This window comes from Prionailurus bengalensis, chromosome D2 (assembly GCF_016509475.1).
Source record: "Prionailurus bengalensis isolate Pbe53 chromosome D2, Fcat_Pben_1.1_paternal_pri, whole genome shotgun sequence".
Lineage (NCBI taxonomy): Eukaryota > Metazoa > Chordata > Mammalia > Carnivora > Felidae > Prionailurus > Prionailurus bengalensis.
In genome coordinates, this window is record NC_057351.1 from 52,485,854 (window position 1) to 52,496,323 (window position 10,470).

The 10,470-nt window shown below is 49.2% G+C and overlaps 1 protein-coding gene across 1 annotated transcript; it reads left to right on the forward strand.

Moving 5' to 3' along the window:
• Positions 1-3,147: 3,147 nt before the first annotated feature.
• HHEX (hematopoietically expressed homeobox) lies at positions 3,148-9,153 on the forward strand. The gene is made up of 4 exons (XM_043596990.1): positions 3,148-3,667; positions 5,795-5,973; positions 6,173-6,223; positions 8,019-9,153. The coding sequence occupies exons 1-4, from the start codon at positions 3,304-3,306 to the stop codon at positions 8,235-8,237; spliced, it is 813 nt and encodes a 270-aa protein (XP_043452925.1). The 5' UTR covers positions 3,148-3,303; the 3' UTR covers positions 8,238-9,153.
• Positions 9,154-10,470: the final 1,317 nt, after the last annotated feature.

Genomic DNA, 10,470 nt, shown 5'->3' on the forward strand with positions numbered 1-10,470 from the left:
ATAACTTTTGAAGGCACCTTTGAGCTTCAGCTAATAATTGTCCTTTCTTTGTCCCCAAATCCTTTCTCTGTCCTTGGTACACAGAAGAGCACACTTGCCTGAATTCTTCATCAAGCCATGCGGTGAGAATAATAACTGGGGGAATGGGCACAAGATCCTAACGGACCACAGAGGGACCAATGATTCTCAAATAGCCCTCAATGCATAGTTTCCAGGGGCAACTTGTATGCAGACTTAACAAACAATTTAAATAATTTTTACCTTCAAAAAATGAGACTGCTTTCATTTTTTAACATCTGAAATCATACTCTAAAAAGTTTTATATTGGAAACTTTCAAATCTACAGAGAAGCTGAAACTGGTTCAATGGACATTAGTATAAGCTTCAACTAAACTCACCAATGAAGAACTTTCTACTTTGCTTTATCACCCTGTTTATCTATACGTGTGTGTATGTGCATGTATGTTTTGGGTGTATTGAACTACTTGAAAGTTGCAGATGTCATGACCCTTCACACCTAAATACTTTAGCCTGCCCCTCCCAAGAATAAGGATATTTTACCCACGATACCAATATCACACATAACACAATAAACATTAATTTACTAATGTCATCTAGTGTACAATTCATTTTCGCTTTTTCCCTATTGCTCCCAAAATGTCTTTTATAGCTTTTTTTCCCCCTTTAATCTAGAATCCAATCAATTGGTGTGATACCCTGAGATGTAAAAATCCTCATTCTTCATGTTTCGCTACATGGCTCTGGTCCAAAGATGGTATTTCTTTCTTTTAGTTTTATTTATTTATTTTGAGAGATGATACTTCCTTTTTTTTTTAAGTTTCGTTTATTTGAGAGAGAGCAAGCATGCACATGAGTGGGGGAGAGACAGAGAGGGAGAGAGTCCCAAGCAGGCGCCACACGGTCAGCACCAAGCTTAGAGCTCAAGGTGGGCTTGATCCCCAGCAACTGTGAGGTTGTGACCTGAGCTGAAATCCACAGTGGATCTAACCCACTGGGCCACCCAGGCATCCCTAAAGATGATTCTTTCTTGAATGAATGATTACATGTTTGATTTTATCAAGCTTTTTGTTTTACATTTGTTAGCTGGCATCCTTTCAGCTTTACCATTCACCATCCCTCTCTCTCTGAGAATCACTACAGAGTGATACTTTGAACTGTTATATTCAATGTGTATATCCAAAATGTGTTTTTTGATGCTTAAACCACCCCAAATTTGGCCAATGGGAGACTCATCAAGGCGGTCTGTCTCTTTTCTGTGGTTTCTAGCACAAGGTGCCTTGGGCTTACCTTGTACCTTTCCTGCCCCAGACCTAGAATCAGCCATTTCTTCAAGGATCTACTTATTCTGTGAATAGGTCACACATCCACATGGTTCAGTTCTCCCAATATTCCAAGTATATAGCATGTTCTTCCTTCAAATCCACCTCTCTCTTCCTAGACAGCTGATGTTACTAGTTTTTTGTGTATTCTCCCAGAGATAGTTCACATACTAGAGCAAAGGCACAGATAAATATCCTTGCCCTCTCCTAATGTTTTAGCTCAAATGATAGCATGTTACGCTCACTGGGTCTGTCTGTGCTTGTAGCTTTTGCCTGTCATCAGATTCTCAAAGTTGCCTATGACTCCACCCCCAAAAGATTAGGAGCCTTTAGGCTAAGTTCCAAATGTTTCAGAAAAGCTCAGGGAAAATGACTTGACCAAAGTTTCACTGACCGCACTCACATGCTACTCCTTCAACTTGGAATATTCGTCCCTCCTTAGGTTCTTTGACAACTACTCACTTTGCAAACATCACTTCCTTGGAGAACACTCTCCTTCCCTTAACAAACCCCCTCCCCCAACTAGGTGATGTCCCTCGGTTGTAAAGTTTCAGATCACTATGTACTTCTCCTTCCTAGCACACACATAAGCCATTGCATTAAAGTTTGTTTCTCGCCTCCGTCAGACAGGCGAAACTACAGGACAGAAACTACATCTGTCTTGTTCACTGCTGACACACACTAATTGCTCAACAGAAATGTGCGCAGTGAAACTCGAACTCGGCTCAACCAGACGCCAATCCACTCTTCCTTCGTCTGCCACCCCGCTGTAGTCGGAAAATAGTTCCAAGATGTAAATAAAAAATCTCAACAGAAAAAGCTGGGCAATCTGCATCTCCACGATTAACGGAGGACCTTAACAGAAACTGCTCACCGCGAGGTGTGACGACCGCAGGAGGGCGTCAATCAAGAAAATGCCCCCTTGCCCCGCAGGCGAGTGGAGCTGCACAGAGCCGAGGCCACAAGGGGTAGAGCCACGGATTCAATAGAAAACACGTGCAAAACTGGAAAGCAGTGCTGCGCGCAGCTGCGACCCCAGGACCCGGGGATAGGGGACACAGAGCAACCCCACTGGATCGGAGAAGACTGCACAAATTCTACCTGGCGCCGTAAGACCCAGGCCTTCCCTTGATTCCTCCCCGAAGCGGCTTCTGCGAGCGTCCTCACGGAAGTGGCTGAGTGCGGGGGGCCCACAAATGAAAGGGGCTGGAGCCGCCACGAGCCCGGAGACCCTGAAGTCTAGTCGTCCTTACCCCAAGTAGGACGCAGCTAAGGGCTGGACTTCTGTCCTTGGGGCTGCCCCAGGAATTCAGGGCACTCTCCCAATACGTGCTCCGGAGACGCCCCGGGCAACAGCCAGTGCCACCGTTACTCCAGCGAGCGCGCCGACGGGGACAGTACTCTCAGGCCTGCGAAGGCGCGGCTCTGCCAGCGGCCTCTACGCCTGCCAGGCTCGAGTCCAGCTGCTCCGTGCCTGGGACAGGCCCCTGTCACCCTGGGCCCGGTCCTGGACCAGTGCCCCCCGAGTTTCGGCAGAATTGCCTCCCGACAGGGGCTGGGGCCACTTGGGTCCGTGTGTTCCAGGCGCTATTTTCCTCGTGTCTTCCCACGACGGACATGGCCCTGGGCTTCCTTCGAGGGCTTCCCGGACCAGGGTGCCTGGAACCCCGAGCGACGGCGGCGGCCAGCCGGGCACCGGGGCGCAGGGTCCTAAAAGGCTGCAAGCGAGCGCGTCCCGGGGGGCGGGGAGCTCGGCCGGCGGGGGCGGGCCAAGGGTGGGGGCGGGAGGCGGCTCCCGGGGCTCCGCGCCATTGGCCGCAGGGCCGGGCGGCAGGAAGGGGCCAGAGAGCGCGGCCCCACCCCGTGGGCGGCAGAGCCTATCGCCGGGAGCGCGGAGCGCGGATAAATGTAGCGCCGCGGCGCGGGCCGCCAGCTCTCCGAGGGGCCGGAGCGCAGCGGAGCCATGCAGTACCCACACCCCGGGCCGGCGGCGGCGGGTGCCGTGGGGGTGCCGCTGTACGCGCCCACGCCGCTGCTGCAGCCGGCGCACCCGACGCCGTTCTACATCGAGGACATCCTGGGCCGCGGGCCCGCCGCGCCCACCCCCGCCCCCACGCTGCCGTCCCCCAACTCCTCCTTCACAAGCCTCGTGTCCTCCTACCGGACCCCGGTGTACGAGCCCACGCCGATCCACCCCGCCTTCTCGCACCACTCCGCTGCCGCGCTGGCCGCCGCCTACGGATCCAGCGGCTTCGGGGGCCCTCTGTACCCCTTCCCCCGGACGGTGAACGACTACACGCACGCCCTGTTCCGCCACGACCCCCTGGGTAAGGCGGCCCGGGTCATGGCGGGGCCGAGCCGCGGCAGCGGCGAGGAAGGCGCCACCCGGCAGGTGGCAGCGTCCAGGAGGCGGCGGGGGCGGAGTGGGAGGCAATAGAAAGTTGTGGCAAAAGCGATCGAAAAGCGGCTCTCGGGCGCGCGCGGGGACAGGAGGCGCGGGCCCCAGTGGCGCGCGGCCGGGCTGACCGCACCATGACTCAGATTGGTTTTCCTGCACCTTGCAGGCGTCGGGGCGCGCGGGCCCGGGCGAGACCTCTAGCGCTGCCACGGGGGCTTGTGGCCGAAGGCAGTCTTGGGGCGCGTGTGTCGCTCGGGGTGGGGTCCCCTTAGCTGGAGGGACCGGGAAGGGAGTGCCAAGGCGCCCCGGGCGGGCCCTGTGGGGCAGGGATAGCTGCCGGGCCCGGGTGGTTACGAGGCTGGACCTGGTTCAACAAGCTTGTGCAGTGAAAGAGCCTGACCCTTTCCGTTCATACAGGAAATCTTGAGTTCTCGATAGGAGTAAATCTGGTTTCAGAAGCTGTTAAGTGTTTTCCTGGCTGCATGAAGCAGACCCTTCCCCCGGAGTAGTGCACGCTGCTGATTATTTTATCGACATCCTCAATACAGACAAATTCAGGAAACACTCGACTTCTGATAGCCGGGATCCGTTTTTCTGATATTGTTCATTTCCTCTGTGTGGGATGTGACTTTATGGCAGCTAAAATAACCAGTTGCTTCCTTTTTTTTTCCCCGAGGCTGTTTTGCACTAGTCTGAAGCCTGACGTAAGCAAAATCTGGAAAAAAAAAAAAAAACCAAACCAACAATGCCAGCTTTCAGTGTTTGGGGGCAGGCCTGCAGACCCACGGACGGACGGACGGACTGACAGGTCTTTGGAGTAGGAAAGGCAGTGAGGACACCTAGGGCATATGGTATTTTCGGGGCTTGTCCCCCTCAGTGCGCGGCCTAAGAAATAAGCCAACGGTGAGCCGCACTCCGGGTGGCCTTTGGCGTCTTTGGCATCTGAAGCCCAGGGGGAAATAAAGGGGGGGGGTCCTTGCCTTGGGCCACCAGGGTTTTAAATTTTCTCTCAGCTATTGGCAGCTTCTGTAGGGACCCTAGAGACAGACTAGCATTTTCATTAATTAACATTTTAATAACCTCATGTTTATGAAGCGGCATCTAGCACAGCTCTCCACCCCTCTTTCTCATCGTTAGACAGATTTGGAGGGGATTATATTTTAGTTCTTTATTTAAAAAAATATTTTACTGTATTTTTGATTCCAGCCTCGAGGGTTTGGTGCGGGCGGTGACCCCTGGCGTGACTGTCTTCGCCTGCTGGGGCCAGAGCGGGACCCTCAGCCGGGCACGGCCTGGGGTGAACGTTTTCACAGAGCGCGCCCTGGGTTTCCTTGGGTTACTGCTGGGACCGCGCAGGAGGAAGCAAAGGGTTTTTCGAGATAGACCAACAGGAAACACATTGACGGAAATGTTGCCATAGCCCACGGGGTAGCTTTAACTGGCCGCCCCCGCCGCCGGGTGTGAAATCAGAGGAGGCCGCTGCTCCCTGGAGCTAGGATTGGAAGCTCCAGGAACGGCCTAGAGTCGGCGCCTGGCCCGAGGGCTTCCCAAGCAGGCTCCTGCCCGCGGCCGGAACGCCTTGGGTAGTGTAACAGCCCGGTTCCTTCCCAACACAGACAGACTCTGGGTATTTGGAAAGTGCGGCTCACCAAGTGAGAGGGCCTAGAAGTGAGAAGAGTTGTGTATAAATTCGAGAGCGACTCGTTCAAGAGGGTTTATTTTTAAGCTCAATTTATAGTGGGTGTTCTTTTGGGGGTCAAAAGATTTGCGCTTGAATCCAGCTATGGGTGTGATGGCCGTTTGTGTCTGTGAGTGTACAAACGTCGTCTGCATGCATATGCAGCGTATGTGTGTGTGACTTTGCGTGTTTCTGTCTCTGGGTATGTATGTGTCTTGGTGGGCACGTATTGGGTCCTTGGGTGGGTGGGCATATGTGAACATGTCTGGTTGAGTGTCCTCCTGTGTCCCCTACTCCCCTTTGTCACTCCCAGGGCCTGGCCGGTCCAGGGCTGTCACCCACTAACCCTAGGCTCTCTTGCTCTCTCGCTTCCCCTAGGCAAACCTCTGCTCTGGAGCCCTTTCTTGCAGAGGCCTCTGCATAAAAGGAAAGGTGGCCAGGTGAGGTTCTCCAACGACCAGACCATCGAGTTGGAGAAGAAGTTTGAGACCCAGAAATACCTCTCTCCGCCGGAGAGGAAGCGTCTGGCCAAGATGCTGCAGCTCAGCGAGAGACAGGTGAGCGCGCCTGTGGGCTCTGGGCCGATTCCTGGGCCGGGGGTCGCAGGCGGAAGACAGACTTGGAGCCACCTTGCGCTGTGGCGGGTCTCATCGCTCTATCTAACGCCAGGAGCGCTGACAGCCGCGGATCAGCTTCTCCATTACCCCCCCAGGCGCCTTGGGTTCGTGGCAAGTTTTCTTTCTGTCTTTCCTGTAGGTCAAAACCTGGTTCCAGAATCGTCGCGCTAAATGGAGAAGACTAAAACAGGTATCGACATGGTTGTGTTTCTATGGAAATAAATATTTTTATCATGTTATCTCAATGCGAAGCCTGTTATGGGTTGTATGCAAAAGTCATTTGAGAGACTATTTAACCTCTTCACCTTGATTAAAAAGGCAAATAGTCTTGCTGAAATTCAGGATGAGTTGCTCAGGTGGCAGTAATGCTAAAAGCACCTAATGCAGTTCCTATATCAATTATGCTTGGGTTTTCACACACTGGCTAGTAAAACTCCGGGCTAATTGTTTTATAAACCCCATATGTTGTTTATCTAATTAACGCAGGAAAGATAAAGTAATTGACAGTAAATGACTTAAGCAGTTATCTTTGGGAGAAAATTGTTTCTTTTATTTACACAGCCATAATAAAACCAGGCAGAGCTCAAGGGTAAATATAAGGAAATAAACACCTTTCAGTCTTGTTTGCACTGTTTTTAGAAGAATTAAATATCAAAGAGTTTAAAATTATTTCCCACCTATTGCCAGCTCTTAAAATGAATATAAGACATGTAAGAGAATATACAAGCTGAAACTTACTAACAGTCTTTTTTTCCAATGACCTTGTTACGCAATATGCGATAAAAAGTAAAGGCTAATTCAGTTTTTGAAAAACCTCTTGACTTAAAGCTAAAGATTTGTTTTTGATGTTCTAATCTGCAGGTCTTCTTCATAGTTATCTGACAATTGCTGTATTGTTCATTTGTCAGTGTATGTACAGTTTAGAATAAATAAAATATTTTTGAAACAGTAATACGAGTGGGGAAATTGAAAGCAGTGTGCATTTTTAAATTTAGCAATCATAACTTTTTCATTAAAAATCAGATGGTGTCACAACACTTTGAAACAGAAAATATCCCATAATTTCATTATTCTAACATGATTTAAAAATTTGCAGATTCCTTCTCAATCTCTGACCCCGTGCATCTATTTGTTACTTAGTTGCAAGCCTGGTGAATATATTATTCTATAGTCTTGCTTAAAAAAAACCATAGCAATATATCATAATATTTCTTTGTAGTGTTTATGTCTATTTTAGACAAACAGGATTAAGAATTCACTCACTTATTTGGTTCTTGGTCAAAGATTTGACTGCAGTTTACCAGGAATTTTTAAAATAGCGGTTCCTATGTAATGTGTGGGAATATATATTCCAGAAATTTTCTCCAGGTTTTAAGTAAATTGCAGTGAATTGTCTCCCTTTGCAGTTGGCAACATCCTTTCAGTTTTGCATTTTTACCTTTGCCATGATTTTGTAAGTTGCTCCGTATCATTTATAAGTTTATAAATTTAGTCCAGAAAATGGAGGAAAAAGGATTCAATCTAATGATTTTGAAACTTTCTCCTGAATTCACTACATAGCATTCATAGTTTTTAAATGGCTGAGAGACCCTGTTAATTGGCAAGGTTTAAAAATACTTGAAGAATGAAGATAGTGTGTATCTAGTAATCTGATTTCCCTTCTCCCTTAAACTCTTAGAACCTTGAGACCATGAGTCTGGGCTGGAGCTAAGTGTTCATTTGACACAACCCATTTAGTTATATTTGTGACTGCTTGTTCTTTTCTCACAAGAGCATGATCTTTCTCTGATGTGACAGGCACTTTTATTCTAAAGTGAGACAGAAGCACAAATATGTGTTTTCTGAATAAAAAGATTATAGCTGAAAGCAATAGATAAACTAAACATTTTAAAGACGATAAAGAATGAAAACACATTCTGATCTACGTCTCTTATGCCTCCATATTTCACGAGCCTACCAATTTCACTTTCATTCCTTTCATCCAGGAAAACCCTCAAAGCAATAAAAAAGAAGAACTGGAAAGTTTGGACAATCCTTGTGACCAAAGGCAAGACTTGACCAGTGAGCAGAATAAAGGTGTTCTAGATAGCTCTCAGTGTTCGCCCTCCCCTGCCTCCCAGGAAGACCTTGAGTCAGAGATTTCAGAGGATTCTGATCAGGAAGTGGACATTGAGGGCGATAAAGGCTATTTTAATGCTGGATGATGACCGTAGACATTGGCATGTTCGGAAAACTGGATTTGGGAATAACATTTGCTACAGAGAATCTCCATAGGCGATACTGGAAAACTCTGAGAAAGGGAATCAATTTTCTGGTATTCTGGAAACCCAAAATATTTGGTGCACTGGCTAAACAGCAAACTTACACTGAAATCTTAATTTTGACTTAAATGGTTTATGTACTGATTTTAGGTTGAATGATGAAGGGACTCTTCACTGCTTAGATTCACCCCCTTTTTAAAAAGGAAATTGTTTTTTCTATTTATAAAAAGTAATTTTTGAATTTTTTGTTAAATTTTTAAGTTATAACTTTAAAGATTTTAGTAAGATCTTCTTGAATGACGTTTCTACAATCTGTATCTACATCCTACTTAATGGAAAAGCAGAAGGGCATCCCAGATCCAGAGGTATGCCTTGGAAAAGGGGCCCACATTTCAGGCAGCCTTGGAATATTTTTAAAGGAAATGTTCTTTACTTTTATATTACATTCTTATACTGCTGCCTTAAATCCAAAGTGATCTCAGAGCTTCTGTCTCGGGGATGTGTGTGTTCTTTCTGTCAAAGAGAAATAGTTGATAAGAATCTTAAATGCTTGTTTTGCACTGTCACTAAGTACCTATATGACCAAGGTGTTAAAGGAATAGTACAGTACAAATCAAGCAGACAAACTGACTCGTCGGTGACTGAAATTAATCACAGACGAACTAGAAGTAGCAAGTTGATTAACTGTAAGTAGACTGTAGATATTGTGTTTTATATCAAACAGTGTTTATAATGTGTGTATATATAATTTTTTCGCTGTAAAAAAAAAAAAAGGCCAAAACGGTGGTGGTGGTGTTGTTGTTGGTGTTTTTTTTAAATGAGTAACTTGTGTATAAAATAAACCCATCGGTGGGACGACTGATCTAGTCGGACCTCTCTTACTTCCAGGGAAACAAACGCAAGCGCCTCGCGGGGCTGGGCGCGGGGCTGCGCGAGGCAGCGGGTGGGTGGGCTCCTGGAAACAGATTTGGGCCTTTCCCCAAGGAAGGGGGAGGGCGGGGGGAGGGGCTCGGTGTGCGTGCGTCGCCGCAGGGGGAGGCTCCCGCCCGCGGACCCCCGAGCGCTGCAGGTGGGAAACCCCGGCGTGCCGGGTGGCGGGAAGAGCGACGGCCGCGGTCGGCCGCGCGGCTGAGCGCGGGGCCGCCGAACCCCATTGATTCGCCTCGGCTCCCAGCCTGGCCCGGGCCACCGTCCTTGACCCGCGTGAGTCAACACTGCGTCATCCCGAGGCGGCCGAGCCAGGGTAAGGGGGGTCCGCGGAGGGGGAGGGAGGGCCTGGCGGGCAAGAGCAGGGAGGTAGTTTGCGCCGAGGCTTCGGGTCTCAAGCTTCAGCGAGCTTCAGAAGCACCTGCAGACTTCTTGATACTCATTGCCGGCCCGTCGACAGAGTTTATAATTTGGCAGGTCTGGGTGGGAGCGGGATTTGCACTTCAACAAGGGCTCAGGTGGTGTCACAGCTGTTGGTCGGAGTGCCTGAGTTTTGAGAACCACTGTTCCAAGGTGTAGAAGCAGGTGGGGCCCTAATACCTATACCCCCTCACTCCTTTCTCACTTGCTTCCCTTCCAGTAACTTCGGTCGGTGTGAGAGCAGGAGGTGGGGATGGCTGAGAGGGAGGAAGGAGAAAGAAGGGCCTTGTCTAGCCGGGTGGGAGCAGGAGTCTAATGGCTGAGGGGAGGCCAAAGGGCCGAGGAATGGGTATTGTGAGATGGGGGAATGGAAGCGCCCAGGTAAGGGTGGGTGTGGGGCTGAGAGGAAGGGTGGCCTGAGGTTTCTGACTAGCCCGGGGATTGCATACAGTTGCTTGCCTACCTGAGCCATCAGGTCTCTGACATTCCAGGAAAATGATGAGAGGCCTGTTGGGGGAGAGGCCCAGAAACCTCTTCCTTCTAGCCTGGGCCTTCATGGAGGCCTCTAGTTGTTTGTGGAGTTGGGTGCCTCCTGAGGGCTCCTGAAGGAATGACTCCACCCCTGGCATGGCTGACCAGGGTTCTGGTTCCCTAGACATGAGCACTCAGGTGAAGACTTTTAGCGAGTTGTCACATTATCCCTCCTTAGATTTCAGGAAGGCTCCTGGAATTGCCTGTGAATTTACATTTCTGAGAAAATTAGTACCAGTTCCTTAAGCAGAGAGGTGTGAATTGGCCTGGAAATTTAATAATTTGGGTTGGAATTTTA